The 21,602-nt window shown below is 32.8% G+C and overlaps 3 protein-coding genes across 4 annotated transcripts; 1 reads left to right on the forward strand and 2 right to left on the reverse strand.

The window, feature by feature from the left end:
- Positions 1-1,212: 1,212 nt before the first annotated feature.
- On the reverse strand, positions 1,213-6,909 carry LOC123892528 (protein MEI2-like 4). 2 transcript variants are annotated; one of them, XM_045942336.1, is made up of 13 exons: positions 6,718-6,909; positions 5,297-5,506; positions 5,169-5,214; positions 4,704-4,835; positions 4,210-4,613; positions 3,960-4,118; positions 3,539-3,611; positions 3,145-3,450; positions 2,372-2,894; positions 2,154-2,238; positions 1,995-2,063; positions 1,712-1,891; positions 1,213-1,637 (listed from the first exon to the last, which is right to left on the reverse strand). In XM_045942336.1, the coding sequence occupies exons 2-13, from the start codon at positions 5,375-5,377 to the stop codon at positions 1,554-1,556; spliced, it is 2,142 nt and encodes a 713-aa protein (XP_045798292.1). In that variant the 5' UTR covers positions 5,378-5,506; positions 6,718-6,909; the 3' UTR covers positions 1,213-1,553. The 2 variants fall into 2 exon arrangements, with proteins under 2 accessions (XP_045798292.1, XP_045798291.1); XM_045942335.1 differs by having other exon boundaries at positions 6,591-6,909.
- Positions 6,910-10,234: 3,325 nt separating this feature from the next.
- Positions 10,235-10,921, reverse strand: LOC123889368 (histone H3.2). The gene has a single exon (XM_045938669.1). It carries the CDS (start codon positions 10,805-10,807, stop codon positions 10,397-10,399), a length of 411 nt encoding a protein of 136 aa, XP_045794625.1. The 5' UTR covers positions 10,808-10,921; the 3' UTR covers positions 10,235-10,396.
- Positions 10,922-11,044: 123 nt separating this feature from the next.
- LOC123889367 (peptidyl-prolyl cis-trans isomerase FKBP62-like) lies at positions 11,045-13,655 on the forward strand. Its single transcript, XM_045938668.1, has 7 exons — positions 11,045-11,277; positions 12,069-12,332; positions 12,429-12,503; positions 12,586-12,666; positions 12,962-13,156; positions 13,253-13,345; positions 13,455-13,655. Exons 2-7 carry the CDS (start codon positions 12,107-12,109, stop codon positions 13,559-13,561), a joined length of 777 nt encoding a protein of 258 aa, XP_045794624.1. The 5' UTR covers positions 11,045-11,277; positions 12,069-12,106; the 3' UTR covers positions 13,562-13,655.
- Positions 13,656-21,602: the final 7,947 nt, after the last annotated feature.

Consider the following 21,602-nt stretch of genomic DNA (forward strand, 5'->3'; position numbering starts at 1 on the left):
ATTTGTAACTTTGTATTATTATATATGGTCCTACAGCCTGCATGTTGGTGTGTGTGATGTTGACAAAGGAAGATGTGAATTGTGAATTAGTAGCAAGTTGCATATATAACATGAGAGGACGGTCATAGCATGCGAGCAATATGCAGAGAGAGAGAGAGAGAGAGAGAGGGAAAGAGAAGAACAATGTCTTGTCGTGAAGCCCACATGCAAATGCATGCGCACATTGCATTCATATTATCATGTCATTTACAATATACTATATGAAAAATGCCACCATGCATGCAATTAACATGCCCTTTGCGGCTCACATGATTATGCTACTTTAGATTCTCTCAATTTAATAAACACAAAGTGAAAATAATTGTGATATTGGATCGTATGCTAGAGGTCTTGAATTTCAAAGTATTTTTTATTGGATAGATGTGAAAGGAGCATCTAAAATTTATGACTCAACTTTTTTTCGGTTCACAACTTGACATCAATAGCACGCTCACATCTTCGTAATCTTTATATGAGAAAATTACAACTTGCACACAATCATTATTGTCCTTCAGCATAAGACATTTCTTCTTGAAGTGACTGATCTTCTAACAATTGAAGCACTTCAAGTAGTCACCGTCTCTAGCTAGTCAACTCACAAAACCGGTTATGCAAACAAACCGGAGAAACCCGAATCGGTCACTAAAAAAAAGGTCACCTCTAAATTGTTTGGCTATAAATGATCAACTGGTTCAATTAGACGTGCAACAAGGATCAAACCAACGATAGAACTGGCGAGTTCCTAGTTGAACAGATCGATTCGGTTTTAAAAACATTGGTATCAAGTTTGAAAGTAAATTTTTAAGTGGCTTAATTGGAATAAATATGGATGGTTCATTGATTCGTGGTTGGTTAAGGCTTTAAATTTTCTCAATTGTAAGTTAGGTTATGCACTTTTCAAGTTCTGAGCTCACAAATGCCTCAAAATTACTTGTTTTTTGTTACATTGCATTGTTTATATATTGAAGTGGTTGTAGTCTTTGACAAGAACATGTTCAAAGTTTTGTTTTAAAATCCAAATTTTTAACTCATCTAAAAATACATTTTGAAGAATTGATGATTTTTCCAATCAATGATTATAGTTCCATACTTTACAATTTTAAATGTATCTTTCACTTTAAAGACCCAAAATACAATGATGAACAATTAAAATGTAAGAAGGAGTCTTCAAAATACATAACTAATTCATCAAAAAATTCATTAAAAATGAAAGGTGAACTTTACAAGAAGAAAAATTCCCCTCAAATCACTATATATACAAGTCTAAACAATATTCATACTTCAGAAACTCATGTACATGTAACCTTTTAGCTTGCACATTAAAGATAGATCCTATTGATGGCTATGAAGCACTGACACAGACAGTATCAGACACGACACCGACTCAACATGTTTATTATTTAATAATGAAAACAAAATGAACTGGAAAATTCTTGGCTGTTGTGAAGTATTGGTGTATAGTTAGTGATTTCACTAAAATTAATGAGATGGAAAAAGAAACAAATGTGACTTGCTTAGTCTGATTCCTTTGAAACATTGTCTTCCTCATGAATGTTGTTTCTCACTCTTCCAGGTTTCATGGCAATTGGAAAAGGGACCTGTGTTACTAGCAAAGTTAGTAGCTAATCCATAGCTTCCTTAATCTTAGTAGATAGTAAAAGCAAATATATACCTGATCACCAGCATTAGGTCCATCGGTGTCAATGAGGATAGGCCTGCATCGCTCATCCACATTCATCAAGCTTGAGTTTTGAAAGTGAGCAATAAGAGCAGTTTTCCCTTGTATGCGAGCATATGCGAGTGATGCCACTTTCTCACTGTTGAAAAACTCCCATTTTTTTCCATTGAACACCTGCCACAATTCCATCATAAAGCTTTAGTCTATCTATATAAAGTAAGTGTGTGATGTACACGATTAATTTTAACCGCAGTCATTGTTATTTTCTGCAGCTAACCTGATAGAACGGTACAATCGAGCTAGGACTAGTCATGTTGATGAATGCATATCCAACATTGCATTTGTTCTGCAATCAATGTTGATTCCATGTGAATAATTAACAAAAATAATAAGAATGCCAAAATATATTAAACATTAAAAGAGAAAAAACACTTACTTTGAAATCAATTGGTAGATACACAAAATCATAAGTTCCTTTATGGCGTTCGTTGATTGTAGCCAACAGCATCACGGAAGTATACCTTTGCAAAAAGTAAAGCATAATTCAAAAAATACAAAAAGAATATACAAAATCTTTTGCATTAGAGAATATGAAAATAGTTTATGCAAAAAGCAGTAGCTATTTAATGTCATGTAGGAGATAGTACTACTTACTTGTTAGGAATGTTCTTTATCATAAGTGTTGTTCGGTTATCTTCGCCCCTCATTATGCAGTCAATGTCAAGTTCATATCGTTTCAAGTCAGCCAAGTTCGATGTGCCTACATTTCTACGGCTTCTTACGCGTTTGTGAGCATCAAATGAGTTGTTAACCATATGGTTTCTACCAGGAAACATCATGCCCCTTTGGTTATGGAAATTGAGTCCAAAATGAGGGAACATGTTATGAGGAACAAACTCAACACAGTGCGGTGTTACAGATTCCACTGCATAGGTATATCTTCTGTCCCAAAGAGGAGGTGATTGCACATGATGGTTATTTGTTGGTAAAACAGTGGTTATCATATGTGATGGTGACATAGGAAGTTGGTTCATACTTTGCAGAGTAGGTACTGCACAAGTTCCACCGAATGGTGAGTTTGGCCACATTGTTCGAGGAGGCGGATAGGAGTTGCTCCATTTGTCATGATGACCAGAAAGAGGGAAGCTCGAGCTTATATTACCGGAGGATTTTGAAACTGAAAAAAGAAGAGGGAAATATCTTGTTAGAACAATAATCTCGTTCAAAAGTAAAAGATACAAAAAACACAAACAACAAACACACGATATTTGATTATGCAGTTCGTCCAATTGCGCTTATGTCTTCAAATGCACAGCAGTTGCAGTATCTTTATATTGAAAAAGATTAGATAGCATAATTTTTTTTTTCAAAATGGCTGTGAAAAAGCAATTACTACACTTACTAATTAGTTGCACTTATTGACTTACCACATTCATCAAAATCCATAAAGGGTCCATTGGACTTTACTTGACAAAACTGCATGTTATCGATTCTTTCTTGTGTTTTGAGATTAATGTTTCCAGTCACCTCAAGAGGATTGTGGTGAACATCGTTAGTAAAACCATGACGACGTTCCGGTAGGGAATGAGGATGAAAAGCTAATGCAGCTTGAGTATCAAAATTCAACTGCACTGGTGAACTAGATTCAGTAAATTCACATTGGTTTCCAACTGATTTAACTTTGATTACAGACGGTAACGTGCTCGGAACACTTGAAGAGATACCGTGCAAGCCTGATTCAATATTGTACAAACATCAGTGGAGGAAAATACTTTATTTTTTTTTTCTGCTATATTGATAAATCATGAACATGTTCTCTACCTTGGAAGCTAGTTGTTAGAGGACTTTTCTGATGAAGACAGAGGTTGCATTCTTGTTTGAATTCGGGATGAATCTGGTGATGAATAAGTTCGTATAACATAAGTGTTTATGTATAACAGTATAAGCTATTTTTACAACAAAAGATAAAACAAATTCAAATGGTTTTCAATAAGCTATAAGCTTCTTTTTTTTTGGATACAAAAGGGGCCTAAACGCTATAAGCTGTTTTCATATGGACATGTCATAAGCTGTTTCCATAAACTCTCAATCTGATAAGTACTTATATAATTGGATAAGCTCAATTAAGTCAATCCAAACAAGGCCTAACTATGAGTGGTTGCTATCACAACTTATTCATGCAGACACATCAACAAAAATTTAACTCTGAGTTTCAATGAGGATTAAAAGTGCAGCATCTAACCTTTGGAATCGAAAAATGAATTTCAAATTTTCTGCGACCGAAGAGTCTATTATGGAGCGCTCTCATTGCATTTTGAGAAGCTCTGATATCATAATATGATATCATAGCAAGTCCTTGATGTTTGCAAGCTCTATAAAAAGTGTGAATATCTCCAAATTGCTTCAAAAAGAAAAACAAAATAAGTGATTATCACAGTCCACAGTATCAACTTAAACTAAAGAACAATGAAAACAACAAAAAAAGAACATACCTCAAAAAGTGCTTTAACCACAGAATCTTTAACATCACTATCAATATTTTTCACAAGTAATGTTCTAGAAGAATGTTCACCGACAGGGTTTTCTCCGGCGATTGAGGTATTACACAGGCCTAGTTGATTGTGCTGAGCTCGACCGATGATTTTGGAATTCTTTTCTCCAGAGAATGAATTATCTACATCTTCAAGTTCCAAACCTCCAACACTACTGAAAAAGTCTAGTTCATCTATGTCATCACCGGTGCTATCACGAACAATGTGGTCATTCCAGTCAGTCACTCCAGATAGCAAATCATCCTCGTTCGGAAGTAGGTTTCCGATAATTTGAGCCTCAAGTTCTTCAAGAGAGTCAACAAGCTTCTCTTCCTCGTAATGTGATGCATTTGCAGATAATCGCACTATGCAAACAGAAGCATACAAAGACATAGCCGGTTAACCAACAATTTTCACAAGAAACCTTAGCATACAATTTTGTAAAGAAAACTTACATTTTCTGCTAAACAAATCTGACAAAGAACTTGAGAAGAGGCTACTTTCACGTGGAGGCGCGATTATATTAACTTCATTACCATCTGAAAAATTGGATACTGCTTGAATAGGTTTTGTTCCTTGATCAGAATCTACATGACATAACAAATTCAACGAATAATTATTCGAAGTACTTAGCAAATTAATCTGCTCCGATAGCACAATGTAACAAGAATCTATACCGTAATATAGAGAGAACTCTACAATTTTGGTCGAACATTTTTTTGTTCGAATTTCGCTTAACAAAACAATTTTTTTTTAAATTTAAATTTAAAAACATGGATCTTGAATATAAAATAAAATATCTAGTAAAGTTCAGATAACAGAAATTATGTAACTGAGAAAAGAAAATTAAAATCAAATGAGCATTATACAATGAGCTACAATAGAAAAAACGAACAGACGAAAATGTTAGTAATACAAACCATTGTCTTTGGAAGTTTTACCGAATTTCCACCATCCAGTTTCCCTCTGCCGATAACAGAAAGATAAAATAAGAATCGAAAACACCGTGTTCAAAATGGAATATATTTAACAATAAACAAGAAGATACCTCAGTAGACGAACAAATATCGTCCGAGGAAAACATCGACGAAGAAGAAAAATTATTGAAATCCATTGTTTCACAAGGCATGATGAATCTCAGAATTTGCAGATATATATAACCAAAAAGAAAACTTTGAAACTTGTTATATATATTCTTGATCACAGCATAGAAGGGTAGAGTAGTAAATTCAGTAGTATTGCTTCCTCAAGATGAACACTACAAGAACAAACACAACTTGTAAGCAAAAACTTCCAAGTTATCACACAATTATAAAGAATAACTTCAAAGACTCATTTATTTTTAAAGAATTAATGTCTTATAAAAGACTTAATTGTAAGAGATTATGAAAAATAAAGAGTCATTAAACTAAGATAAATTAAATCATGCTGTAATCACCCTACTATAAAGTGAACTGATGGCAATGAAACATAATACTAATTGCAAAACCCACAAATATTATGAAAAATCAATAAGATCACAAATAACACGAACTAATATTAAATCATTAATAGTATTAATAGATTTGATTAGATTAGATTATTCATTATTCACGCCAACAAAAACAACTAAACAAAAAAAAAAGTTAATTGAACATAATATTCCCTCCGTTTCTTTTCAAATGAACATAATATTCCCTTCATTCCTTTTTAACCGCCGTATTTAAAGAAAAAACTATTCTTATTTATTTATCGTTTGAAAAGTTCAATGTACTACCTATATTATTTTGACAATAATATTGTTAACTATTTATCAGAAAGAAATATATAGAATAAAATATTAAACAATTTTAAGACTATTTTAGAAAAAATAAAAAAGAAACAAAAATTAATTTTGACCATAAAATGGACTAAGCTTGCCTACAATTAGGATTTCACGCATACACCGGTCATTCGATTAAGATTGAGGAGTTCATATTCAAGTTCAATATTTTTTATCATAAAAAAAGTTGAACCGTCTAATCTTAATCGAACGATCATTAGTATCCTAAATTTGTGAATGTGGATAGCAAGACCACCTGAAATCCAAATTTTAAAACAATCAGCAGGGGAACATACGAGGGACTAATAAACACATTAAAATTAATAATTTATAACCAAGTAATTGAGCTGAAGTGGTTAAGGAGTTTTCTCTAAAACGAATTATTTCGAAGAATCCGAATTCGATTATTAAAAAAACAATATTCTGTCAAATTTTACTTATTTTACATCTGAACTCCAAATTATCTCTTAAAAATAGAAGAGTTAACGCACACACAAAAAAAAAACGGAGGGAGTAAGTAATAAACAGATTAAAATCATACCAACAAAAACAACAAGAGCATGAAGCACCAAGAAATTATGGGGTGGCTAAGAAATAATGAGAAGAATTGAAGATGATGATTATATATGAAAGATGAAGAAGTGAGAAAGAGAAAAAGAATGTATTACGGAATAAGGTAAAGTTGAGAATTTGCAGAAAGGAAGGATTTTTAGATAATGTGTGCCGTATAAGATCTTCAATCCAAAGCTTCACCCTGCATTACACGTTAACCTATTAATCATTAATCAACTTCTTTAAGGTGTTGACGGTGCCGGAACAATGTGAGTGAGTGAGTAGTTGGTAGTTTTTTCAGTTTTATTGTTAAATAAAGGTGTCAACGCCGTTTATATAACCTTTGTGAAAGGAAAAAAAATTTACTTTTTGTTGATAAGAATGTTTGACTTTGATGACTCAGCAGAACATTCTAATCCTCTTTAGTTAAATATCATATATATATATATATATATATATATATATATATATATATATATATATATATATATATATATATATATATTAGGATCTATTGACATCAGGTATCAAACTTTAATTTGACATCAAATCTCAACCGTCTATTTCTTTTAAGGCTAATAATAGTTTCCTATATTAACTCATGTGTGTATCTATTCAGGAGATTCCTTATTTTTAGATTGCATAAAAATTTGATTTGTTGTTCTATAAAAAAAAAAATTTGATAAGTGTTCTACCAAAAAAAATTAATTTTTTTGTTCTACCAAAAAAAAAATTGATTTGCTATTTTACAAAAATAAATTGTTGTTATCCCTATCATTTCATTACTATTCTCCTTGCGTTTTCATTCTCCTTTGCTTAACTGTCAATGTCAATTGCAAACTATGCACATAAACAACCTACTACCAAACTCAATTTAATTAAAATGGTTTTCTATACTAAAACCGATAAAATTGAATTTTTATACCCGTATATACCATGATTGATGATTCATATATGTACTTGCTTTCAATGATTTATAACATATATGTCCAATAGATTCCTAAACTCAATTCATACACCATGGGAATATTGAATAACAATAAATCAATTTTTTTTTTCTAGAGCAACAATTTTTTTTTTTATTTGAACAAATTATTTTTTTTGGTAGAACAACAAATCAAATTTTTATGCAACCTAAAAATACGGAATCTCCTAAATAGATACACACATGAGTTAATATAGGAAACTATTATTAGCCTTTGATTAAAAGAAATAGACGATTGAGATTTAGTGTCAAATTAAAGTTTAACACCTGGTGTCAACGGATCCTAACTATATATATATATATATATATATATATATATATATATATATATATATATATATATATATATATTGTCTCTCTTTTTGGTTGATAGATAAAATGACAAAGTCATTGAAAATTCACATATATAAAGTGAAGTAACCGGGATAACCTCAGTCATGACGTCCGACATTAACAATTTCGACACTTGCAGTTGAACTAGGATTTGTGAACTCATCTTTACTCTCTTTTCTCTTTAGTTAAAATTTTATGCTAAAATATTCTAAGTTTTAGAATATTCACAATATTAGTAAAAAAAAAAGGTATTCACAATAAAAGTGAATTAATGTTTATGAGTAACAATTGTATTATATTTTATCCCAATATGGTGGATGGTTAAATAATGTTATATAATAAGTTAATCCAAAAACTTATTCTATATTATCTCTTTAGTTAAATTATTATGCCTAAATTTATTTTATTTTTAAAAATTGGGAAATAAAAAAAATTATTAATAAATGACACCAATAGTCATTTTACAACTTCCCTTAACGAACTCACCACATTATCTTAAAATTTGAAATCTTAAAAAGCATAGATATAAAATTTTAGGAGGCATGTCTTTATACCAAACATTTGCAAACTTTGGGTTACACATTAGAAATTTGAAATTTCTGATAGAATTAAAATTTTAACCAATAACATTGCTCAATTAAATCTGCAAAGTTAATTAAATCTGAGTTGAAAAACGATGGACTAAATCAGAAACTCAGCAGCTTCACATGTCTGAGTTGTGTTTTACATCAAAGCAAAATGAGCACATATGTGCCAATTTACATCATACCCAAATTAAACCTAAAGAAAAAAAGTGTCAGATCTTCTGCTGTTGCAAAACCAGTGGTGCAGATTGAGACAATTAATACTACCAAAGTACTATCCAAGATTGGACTAGTTGATCTCATGGTGCAGATTAAGACATTTGAATCCCTTCTTGTAAGACAACATTGTCTTCTGCAACTACCTGTGCCCATTATTTGGGTTTTAGTAGTACACCATAATTGTGGCTGTGCATTAGGAATAGGATACAATCAACCTTAACCAAACTCTCCCTTCAATACCCTAAAGATCTTACTATCATCCATATGGACACCAGTATTCCTTTCCCCGTAATCAAAGGCCTCAATGTAAATCAAAGGCTTCAATGTAATCCCTAAGAGCATTCTTGAAACTATTCATATTATATTACCAAACTCCATGCCAACCTCAAGATGAACAAACCTAAACTGCAGTCCTTCAGTAAATTGAGGAACATCTGGTTATCATCTGTTCTTATTGGACTCCTAATTAAACTCATCTAAGTGATAACTCCGGCATTCACTATCAAACACATAATCACGCTCAGAATTGGGAACATAAGGTGGGTCATTTTCTTCTTTCGCGCATTTGGAGGTTGTATCATCATTTTCAAGTACAATGGAAGCCATAACATTAGCCGAGTGTGTCATGGCTGAAAATACAAATGCTTACAAATAAAAATGACTAATTCAAAAAATGCAAATACTGAAACCACAACACACAAAAATCGATCCAAAATAGGGAATAGAAGTAGAACCCGTAACAAGGACAACAACAATTCCAACCCTTTCAAGACACCCTAAAACAAAACTTGTAAATCCTACCTACATAAGGTCATTCCTATTCTCAATCTCAGGTTATATATGCAGGGTTGTGCTTCACTAAAATTTTCAAATTAAACATGACACTATGCCAACTACGACTTTCTTCTGTTACCATTAATCAAAGTGTCTTGCATTTTTTGAACTAATCTGAGTGACGGAGGAACATTTCAGTTAATTTCACAGATGATGAAATTGACAGTAAGTGCTAATTTCAAAGACCAAATTGGTGGTTTATTCAACAATACATCTACACACATGGACTTCCAATATTCCTTACTCCAATCCAATTCTTTCTAATCAAAGGTCTCATGTATGCAAAACCCGGTTTTCCTTCCTTCTAAACCCTAATATGGCTCTATCCATCCTCAATCACAACTTTTGAATGAATAGCAGAACAAAGGCAAGAACCATATATTGCATCATATACTAATTCACAATATTGACTTAACAGAAGTACTGCTTAATAATTAGTGCATAGCAGAATTTTTGCTAAATGGATTTAGTGCACCAAATTTGACTACCTAAAGAAATTGTTAAGTGCACAAAATCTGATTTTTGCTAAATGATCCAAACAAGCCCTTAATCATAAATTCACTGCATTCACAGTCAAGACACCAATAGCATTCAACAAACACCAAATGGTCTAATTTCAGGCTCAATATTTAGAATTATGAAATGAAAATTAAAATCTACAAATTCTTTAATCATCAATTGAACAAATCACACATATCAAATACGCAAGATAGATTAAACAGTAAACCAAATCATCATTACAAGATCATAATAGGTTAGTTAGGTTTCAAAACAGATTACAAAAGATAAAATCACAATTAACCAAACCCTAACAAAACACCACCTATGAAATCTCTTAATCTAAGCCCTCTCGCCTCTAATTCTTCTTGCAAGTTGAATATCCTTAGGCATAATAGTAACTCTCTTAGCATGAATTGCACAAAGATTTGTATCTTCAAACAAACCAACAAGATAAGCTTCAGCAGCTTCTTGAAGAGCAGAAACAGCGCTGCTTTGGAATCGGAGATCGGTTTTGAAATCCTGGGCGATTTCTCTAACCAATCGCTGGAATGGAAGTTTCCTTATGAGAAGTTCTGTGCTCTTTTGGTACTTTCGGATTTCTCGTAGTGCAACAGTTCCTGGACGGAATCTGTGTGGCTTTTTCACTCCTCCGGTCGCCGGAGCAGATTTCCGAGCGGCTTTTGTTGCTAGTTGTTTTCTTGGAGCTTTTCCTCCGGTGGATTTGCGTGCGGTTTGTTTGGTACGTGCCATTTTTTGACTGAAAACTTAGAAGTGATTATGAAAATAAGCGATTGTGAAAATAGTGATGATAAGTGAAAATTGAGAAGTGATTGATGAGAGGGAAGGAAGTGTTTTGGGGGTATTGTTCAGAAATGCTATAGGGACACAAACCCCCAACAAAAATACAACACATCAAGGGTAAGTTTGTCATTTTGCTCATCAACAAACCTCCCACACGTTATGTCACTCTTCTTTTACTTTTTATCTGTTTCTTAACCACACGCAGGACGAGAAAGAAGAACAACCTGCTCTTCACCATTCACCACCCCTCTTCTCCCTCTCTCTGCCAAACCCCTCTTCTCCCTCCACCACCATTCATCGATGCCACCGATCTCCCTCCACCACCAAACAATCATACCGCCCCCTATTCTCCCTCCATGCCGTCGGTGCTTCTTTATAACTCGACCCCTCTCTCTCTTACGATTTTGAGAAATGAAAAGGTTTGTTTCTTCTCCTTGTTAGGGTTTTAGATTTAATTTTTTGTTCCTTTCATGCAAGTTTAAGAGTGAACTAGTAACTTTAGCCATCTTGTAAGCCTAGGAACTCACACTACAAAAAATTCGCTAAATAGTGGGGGTAATTTATTTCCGGTAAGGTCTGTTTATTTCTTTGTGAATTTTAGAAATCTTCCTTACTTCCATCGCAGTTCTCTGAGCATTTTTCAGTATGTTCAACATTTTCTAGGTTATTACTTTCAATTTGTTCAATTTCTTTCATCGGGAATTTCTGTATTGATAATTTTTTAGGGATTCCAAATTTATGATTTTTTAGGGGTTTCATCAAGAAAAAAGCGACAAAGCTTAGGCCTTACAATTTTGATGATATTACTTTATTAAATGTTTTCTATTGTATAACTGTTATTTTTTTAAGAAGTGTTGAGTAATTTGTGTTTTTAATATAATGAATGTTTTTCATTTCACTATATACTTTGTATTACATGCTTATGCTCAGTTCACCGCAAATTATCTGTGAATGAAATCAGTGTTTGTTAGAAAATCATGATAAAATATTTAACCAGTGGTTGAAAGAGAGTCCATTTAACTTAAGTTGATCCAAGCCAGAAGCAGACCTACGTCAGGATAACCTTCTTCTTTGAAAAACTTTGGTAGTGCTCTTAGATTATAAGTAACGGCTCACAAATTTATAGTGAATTTCACATGTAATTTGATTTGATGATTTGACCGGCTAAATATTAGAAAATTATAATGAAATTTGTGTAACTGGTTTGCAGGGCAAGCAATTCAAGGGTGGGATGAAGGTATTAAAACCATGAAAAAAGGTGAAAATGCACTCTTCACCATCCCTCCCGAGCTAGCTAATTATGGTGAATCTGGTTCACCTCCAACAATTCCTCCTAATGCAACACTCCAATTTGATGTCGAGCTGTTGTCTTGGACAAGTGTGAAGGACATATGTAAAGATGGCGGTATATTTAAGAGGATACTTACTGAGGGGGAGAAATGGGAGAATCCCAAGGATCCTGATGAAGTATTGGGTATATACATACATCTCATATAATTCAGTTTATTTGATACCTGCATTAGTTAGCATGTTCTGTACTATATATTCATTTTACCGATTATCAATGCAGTTAATTATGAGGTTCGTCTCGAGGATGGAAAGGTTGTAGCAAAGTCGGATGGAGTGGAGTTCACTGTCAGTGAAGGTCAGTGCCTGTAAACTTTGATAAAATACGTTTTTGTATTTTTATCTATAGGTATCTGAAATTGACGTTCAATCTATAATAGGTCATTATTGCCCTGCACTCTCAAAGGCTGTTAAATCCATGAAGAAGGGAGAGAAAGTGATTTTATTAGTAAAGCCTCAATGTAAGTTGTGTACAGAATACTGAATGGTTTCGTGGTATTTTATACTCGTTGCTACATATCATTATTATTATATGGGTTATGCTAACCGGTGCCCCGGGGGCACCGGTTAAGGAAACCAAAATAGGAAATTTTTAAATTGAAAATAATACTTTTTAGACTTTCGAGGCGTTGACTGCACAAAGTTCAATGTCATATTACTATATTTGCTTCCTTAAACAGTGCCCCGGGGGCACTGTTTAGCATTTTCCTTATTATATATTAAAAAAGTTTTATCGATTTCTTTGTTGTGTCATAGATGGATTTGGTGAGAAGGGGAAGCCAGTGCATGGTGATGAAGGTGCAGTTCCACCAAATGCATCACTCCAGATTACACTTGAGTTGGTTTCTTGGAAGACTGTTTCAGATGTGACTAGCGACAAGAAGGTCATAAAGAAGATCCTCAAGGAAGGGGAAGGATTTGAGCGTCCAAATGAAGGGGCCGTTGTAAAATGTAATTGCTAATCAATGCGAAGGATGACTTTTCTTTTTACTTATGTACTTGGTACATTTTACTGATATTATTTTTCATTATTTTGTACCTTCCCAGTGAAACTAATTGGTAAGCTGCAAGATGGTACTGTCTTTTTTGAAAAGGGCCGTGACAATGAAGAGAAGCTGTTTGAATTCAAAACAGATGAGGGTAACTTGACATCTGCATATGATTTTACATAATACCTATTCCTCTGAATCAAGTATTTTTTTTGTTCTTTTGGTTATGTTAATGTTTGATGTGTTGTAACATGAAACAGAGCAAGTCATTGATGGACTAGATAAAGTTGTAATGACTATGTGGTGTTTGATGTGTTTGATGTATTTTTTTGTTCTTTTGGTTCAGTTATGTGGTGTGGTCTTGTAGCTGTTATAGGTTTGTCCTGAATTTTCATGTTAGTGTAGTGATTGAAATGTAAGTTAAATTGATTGATATTGTTGGTTTAAGTGACAACATTGCAGCACCCTGACCCTCATCATCTTCATTTACATCTCTATCACTCTGCGCCTGTTATGCAATTTTTTAACTTTTCTCTTTTTAGAGTTTTGCAGCACCTGATATTGTTGGTTTAAGTCAACATCAACTCTGCTCAACCATTTTGCATGATGTTTGATTAATGGAAATTGTAATGTGTTTTGTAGAATGCAGATATCATAATTTGGTGCTTTTATAATGTTATGGTGTGGTACTGATTAGGTGTTGTAGTTAACTAATTTCCCAAGTTTTATTCTTTCAGTCTTTTCCAACTTGCCCCCTGCATTGCAAACTACAAATTCCTTGTGTAGGTAATAGCTAACAGGTCAAAGATATTCGTTGTAATGGAAATTGTTGTTGATAACATTGTATTCCTTGTTGCAGACCTCTAGTCATGTGGTGTTAGTCCTGATGATGTAAATTCAATTATTACAGATTTTTATTATTTGTTGTACATTTTGTGCAATTATGATTGTATTTTTTATGAAAGTTTAAGCACTGGATTAAAAAATCTGTGAATTTTTTTTTTACTCTTTACCAATTTGGGGGGTTCTAAACCCCCTCAAACTAACTCCAGCTATTTTATGGCTATACCAGCTGTTTCCCAAAACTCCCGGAATTATTTTATGGGAATCGGTTAGGCGGCAGTTAATCAAACCCCTGGAAAACAACTTGCGGAGTTTTGTAACAGGGAAGAGTTTCATTAACATTTAACTTTGTTTTAACTTTATCATCTACTAACAATCAGAAATGTGTCTCGTGTATAATTCCACTCTTGAACAAATAATGATATTTCTTGAAATTATTCACCATCTAGGTGAGGGGAGTTATGTGTAGATAAGTGGGGAGTTGGTGTACAAAGTTGGTTAAGAAGCTTAAAATCTTCCAAATTTGAAAAAATCATTCACATTTAACTTTGTTTTAACTTTATCATCTACTAACAATCAGAAATGTGTCTCGTGTACAATTTCACTCTTGAACAAATAATAATATTCCTTGAAATTATTTACAATCTAGGTGAGGGGAGTTATGTGTAGATAAGTGGGGAGTCAGTGTATAAAATTGGTTAATAAGCTTAAAATCTTGCAAATTTGAAAAAATCATTCACCTTTAACTTTATCATCAAATAACAATCAGAAATGTGTCTCGTGTACAATTCCACTCTTGAACAAATAATGATATTTCTTGAAATTATTCACCATCTAGGTGAGGGGAGTTATGTGTAGATAAGTGGGAAGGTGGTGTACAAAGTTGGTTAAGAAGCTTAAAATCTTCTAAATTTGAAAAAATCATTCACATTTAACTTTGTTTTAACTTTATCATCTACTAACAATCAGAAATGTGTCTCGTGAACAATTTCACTCTTGAACAAATAATGATATTCCTTGAAATTATTTACAATCTAGGTGAGGGGAGTTATGTGTAGATAAGTGGGGAGTTGGTGTACAAAGTTGGTTAAGAAGCTTAAAATATTCCAAATTTGAAAGAATCATTCACATTTAACTTTGTTTTAACTTTATCATCTACTAACAATCAGAAATGTGTCTGGTGTACAATTCCACTCTTGAACAAATAATGATATTCCTTGAAATTATTCACAATCTAGGTGAGGGGAGTTATGTGTAGATAAGTGGGGAGTTGGTGTACAAAGTTGGTTAAGAAGCTTAAAATATTCCAAATTTGAAACAATCATTCATATTTAACTTTGTTTTGACTTTATCATCTACAAACAATCTGAAATATGTCTCTGGACAATTCCACTTTTGAACAAATAATGATATTCCTTGAAATTATTTACCATTTAGGTGAGGGGAGTTATGTGTAGATAAGTGGGGAGTCGGTGGACAAAATTGGTTAAGAAGCTAATCTTCCAAATTTGAAAAAAACATTCACTTTTTTTTTACTATTTGTTCACTTTTTACTTTTTTTTTACTACTCGTGAATAAATAATGAAATTCCTTTAAATTATTAACAATATAGATGTGGGGAGTCAATTTTAGATAACTGGGGAGTTAGACAACATATTTGGTTAACTACTTAAACTTAACAAATATAGATGTGGAATGTAAACTTAACAAATTCTTAATACTAGATATAATTATACTAAACTTAGAGTTTCCTCTAATGCACTCCATTCATTGTTACCAAAGTTTAAAATTACAATTTAGCTCTCAATTGAAATAGGTGAGCATCATTACATCCCACACACAATATGATACAAATACCAAGTACATATGGAATAAACAATTCTCATGATAACAAAATGATGATAAGCCAACATCCTCATCCTGCTGTCATTGTGTTCAAGCATCGTCATCTAATGTTGACTGCACGTCTGATGCATGTGCATGCTTAGCCGCTTGTCAGCTTATGCTGCAAATTAAATACGCATAAGTTGAGACTCCAGACATTGAAACAAATGATATTAGACCATCACACATAAAATTTTGAGGATAAAAAAAAGGCTAAAAGCATGAGATTAGTGTCAATGGCTTCTCAGCATTAGGTTATTTTATCAACTAGTATTGATGTCTGTTTTCATCTTCATATAACATAGAGGTCTTTACTACTCAATTTCACTCTTTTCCATTATGTATGGTAAGCCTTTCTAGTCTCCTCAAGTACAACACATTTAGACATTTAAATTCTCTAACCTGGATTACTCTCCCATGTCTGAGTGCTTCCGGAGGCAAATTTGCATACTTAAGAAAGGCTGCAGCATGACCTCGCCACCAGTTATAACCATCCAAAACAGGTCGCCTAAGATAATGAATAGGTACATAAACATGTTGGAAATGAAATTCTTTAAATCCATGCATGTTGAAGAAAGATAGTGAAGAAAGTTATAATATAAAAATAGAGATAGAGAGGCAGAGAGAGCGTAGAATCACAAAGATATATATATATATATATATAATTTTTAAAAAAAAAATCAACATGTGTCTTCAACAATAATCAAAAGCAAAAACAATCAAAAGCAAACCTTAAATCACAACTCAACTCACAAGTTTGCCTTCTACCCAACCAATTTTTACAATAGATTGACTTGTTAACTATACACATTGAGCATAGAAACATATCAAGTAAACACCAAAAAACAGTAGCCGCACTTCAACACACCTGATAAAACCCCCTAGTCAACAACTATATTACACATGGAAATGGAAATATATTCTAATGTTCACATATATAGATCAATATCACATAACTATATTACATAAGTACTCTTAACTTAGACAAAAATCGAGCGAGAAAACTATCCAAGAAAGTATGGTTGAAGCCTAAGTCAATTCAAAACAAGATATTATCAATTTATCAATTCAAAACAAGATATTATCAATTTATCATGACAGGTATGTGGTGCAATCTAAAATTTGCAGAAAATGATATGTCAGACAATATCGGATCTCCATTCATTACTCTACATATTGAACTTGTGAACAAGCTAATCATTGATAACATCACAAGTAATAAGTAATTCTACTATAGCTTAACCACAAATAATAAGGAACTCTACTATAGCTGAACATTTTTTTTTTTTGAGCAGCAAAATGTGAATTTATTAAACCCACCAAAACATGAGAAATGTTAAGGGGCAAATAACAGCAAAAGCTAGAAAGGTACAAATGCAAATAAAACCAAAAACATAGCGACTACAAATTACAAAGCAGCAAACACAAAAAGGCCAAGCAAAGAGGCTAAAAAACACATAGCAGCAATCACAACACACCAGCCAAACATCAAGCAGAGAAAAGATGAAGGGGACGCAGCAATAAGCACCTACAGGGAACACCAAAACCCATGCACAGATTCTGATTAACGCTGCATACAATCCAACGGACTTCACTTCCATTCATATAGTAAACACGGACCCGTCGCCATTCTCCCTATGAACCACTTCCAAGACAGCACCTTAACCCGCTCCACACTTTCGCGTTAAAAACACCATCGTTTCTCACAGTCCAAATAGCCCAAACATATGCATGCCAAATCAGGCACAAACCTTTCTTTTCCTTCTTATTCCTTGCACTAGTATAGAATAACGCAAACGATGTTGCAATATTATGCTGAATAATTAGAAACAGTCCTGACCACCTTGTAATCGCATACCATATCTCAGCTGCACGCTTGCAATGGAGAAAACATGACATGCCGATTCAACACACACAGTACAAAGCACACAGTTGAAATTATTATCATGTATCATCCTCCGCTTACGTAAATTGTCCTTAGTTTGAATTCGATCTAAAATCAGCTGCCACAAAAAAGTGATGACCTTAGACGGTGCCGGGCTCTTCCACAAATTCTTAAACACAAGCACCTAATCTGAACATGCTCAAACATATTCTCAACTCTTACGACAGGTGGTGCACGCCTAATATGACCATTTTACTCAAATACATAGAAAGGTTCTTCGACAAATGAAAATGGCGTTCAACTCGCCCAAATTTTTGTCTCGCATCTATGTTACATTACAAGAGGTAACTTGTAATAAGTAAAGGAAATAAAGCAACAACTCTAACAAGCCATAAGAGGTGCCAAGTGAGTAAGATATAAATCAGTTCACTCAAAAAACAATTAAATCACATCTTAAATCACCACTCAACTCACAAGTTTGCCTTCTACCCAACCAATTTTTAAAACAGATTCATTGTCAGGAAAAAAGAAAGAGTTCAATTTACTTTGGATTACAAATCCATTACACAATTTTTTTCAATTAATGGAAGAAAAACTAAAAAATAACCAATAACAACATGGGGTCACTTTACACAATTTTAACACAAAAAAAAAAAAAACAGAAACTGTAAAATGTTTAAGCTTAACAATGAGTGCCTAGTATCATGATATCCAGAAACAGAAACAATAATTACTAGTTCACTCTTAAAGTTGCATGAAAGGAAAAAAAATTAAATCTAAAACCCTAAAAAAAGGAGAAACAAACCTGAAATTGACATTTGATTTTTCAAAATTGCAAGAGAAGAGGCGGTGATGGTTGTTCAGTGGTGGAGGGAGATGTCGCCGGCGATGATTGGTGGTGGAGGGAGATCGGCGCAGAGGCTCGGTGAGAGGAAGAAAACAGCGAGGAATGGAAAGAGAAAAATAAAGGAACATGTGTGACAATATGGTATAAAAAATAAAAATAAAATAGAAATATATAGGTATAAAGGAATAGTAGAGTATATTTGTTGTATTTTTGGTATTGAATTTGTCCCTATAGCATTTCTGGGGGGTATTTATGGGAGGGGGGAGTATGAGGAATAAGCGGGAATTGTGAAAATTTTGAGAATGATGAGATTGGAAAGACGGTGACCGTTGATGGTAAAGGTAATCTACGGTTGTGCGTGTTTAAATGGATTTGTGTGGGGATTGCGATCCGTGGCATAAGAAATTGACCAATAGGATCGTTTTGTTAATATTTTGTCACTGTAGTGTACACAGCGTAGTACTACTAGTAGTAGTTTATTTGTGAAAAATGTTTCTTTTACACAAAATCCCATCATTCTTATTTTTTTCACTACCAGTATCCGGCTCATTGCACCGTCTAATATGGTTCAAGAGTCAATTTTGATATTAAGTTGTTGCATCCCCTCCCGATCTCTTAAAATATTGATTTGCTAAAAAAATATTTCTTTCAGTCTCATATTCACTTTTTTTTTAAGCAAAATAAGGGGTGCACAGGGATCACCTAACTTGGAACACCCTCAACATATATTAAAAGAAATAAAAGCAAAAGAGGGGGACCTAACCAAAACCATCAAAGCAAAAATAAAAAGTACAAAAAGAGGGGGAACATAACCAAAACCCTCAAAGTAAAAGGAAAAACGGAAAATAAAAGATAAAAACAGCTTACTAACGGTTAGAAGCACCAACTTTGAACCCTTTACTGGCATCGGCATGTTTCTACTTGATCTTGTTCTTCCTTTTTTTGGGACCCACCAGCTGGAATTGTTGAGTCGTGTTTCCAACCGAATTGACCATCTCATCAGTTTGAGTCATGTTAGCCTAAGAATTATTCAGAAAATTCATAGTTTGTTAGGCTGCAGTGGGAGCACCTAAAAGCCCTAAAACTTGCATGGCATGAATAACATTTGCACTAAAACTTGACAAATTAGAATTTGGCACCGATCCTGATTTTTCAAAGGAATAGAGTCAACAACCACTTCCTTTTCCTCGTACAACTCTAGTCTCATATTCACTTGATCATTCCCAGTTTCATCGAGTGATTTTCTTTTGCCTCTGTTCTTCAAATTTAACCTAAGACTTACTTGATTGCTTTCTTTTTTGGCTCAATCTCCACTTGCATATGTAACAAGAAAGATGTGCAAACCACCATTTTCATGACTCTATACTTATAACCAAATCATTAATCAGAAGTAAATATATTTTGTACCGGTAACTAAAAATAAATAAATAAGACAACAATGTATTCTACAAATAATACAATAAGTTAGGTCGGTTCAGAGTATTTGGAGGCTCTATTTGAAAATTAAAAATGAATTTTTAATAAAAATACAATTTTTATGAAAAGTCATTATATATTTAAATTGTAAATAACATAAAAAAATAGTTATCATAGTAAATAACATCTAAAAGCGACATATTTTAATCAATAATATTAAAATAAATCTTCAATCTAATATCATTATGAACTTTACATTTCCTTCGGGAAAAAGAAACTTTCTTGTAATGTTGCTTATTTTTTACAATCAACCGCAAGTTATTTATAAAATTAACAGTGTGTCTATTAATTTATTTTTTTTGAGTAATAAAATATTTTTAGTAGTAACAAAGTCATTAATTTTTCTTACATATATTAAATTTTTAATAGACCGATATAAATAATTAGAGACCCATAAATATTTAACGCCATGCGTGGTGGCTCACCTTGCACTGCAATAAGTAAAACTTAATAAGAGACAAAAGGAGCAAAATATTTAGTCATAGAATAATGCTACTAAATTCAAGAACGTTTGTATGAGATTGATACTAACACAAGTATATTATAACTTAACTATGCTTAATATGAGACAAAAGAGCAAAATATTTAGGTATAGAATAATGCAACTAAATCAAGATGTTTATATGAGATATACTAAAACAAGTCTATTATAACTTAATCAAAGTATCCTATTTGATTTTGAGTTTGCCTTCAATTTTTTTTTATAAAGTTTGTCTTTTATTTAAATTCCACAATTCTAGAGATTAATTTTTATTTATTTTTGGGTCATGTGATTTATTGGTTAGAATTTTACTTTTTAAAGTGAATATGCGAGAGTAACAACTTTAATCTCTGTATATTACATTTAATGTTCCTACCAACTGAACTAAGTTCACGAAAACATATGATAACTTTTATAATTGCACGCAGAATATTTAATTTTAATAAAAGGAAAATGCTAAATAGTGCCCCCGGGGCACTAGTTAAGGATATAAATATAGAAATTTCATATCGTAAATTGTGTATTCAATGTTTTAATATGTAAAAAGTTATTCTCTCTCATCATTAATTTTTTCATTTGTTTCTTTTTTTAGTATGCTTAACTAGTGCCCCATGGGCACCGTTTAGCATGACCCTTAATAAAAAAATGTTACCGATAATAATTAAATGGGTTATGCTAACCGGTGCCCCCGGGGCACTAGTTAAGGAAACCAAAAAAGAAAATTTTAAAATTGAAAATAACACTTTTTAGACTTTCGAGACGTTGACCGCACAAACTTCAATATGATATTACTATATTTGGTTCCTTAAACAGTGTCCCGGGGCACTGTTTAGCATTTTCCTAATTAAATAATTCTATTTCTTTTAAATAATACATACACGTGGATCACACCTCAAAGCCTCAAAGGTGAGAGGAGTGTGATAATTTTATTAGTGTGCATTTATAAAATGTACTAAGTATGATGCTAGCGCCTAATGCCTATTAGTGCACAG

Source organism: Trifolium pratense, linkage group LG6 (genome assembly GCF_020283565.1).
Source record: "Trifolium pratense cultivar HEN17-A07 linkage group LG6, ARS_RC_1.1, whole genome shotgun sequence".
NCBI classification, from domain to species: Eukaryota; Viridiplantae; Streptophyta; class Magnoliopsida; order Fabales; family Fabaceae; genus Trifolium; species Trifolium pratense.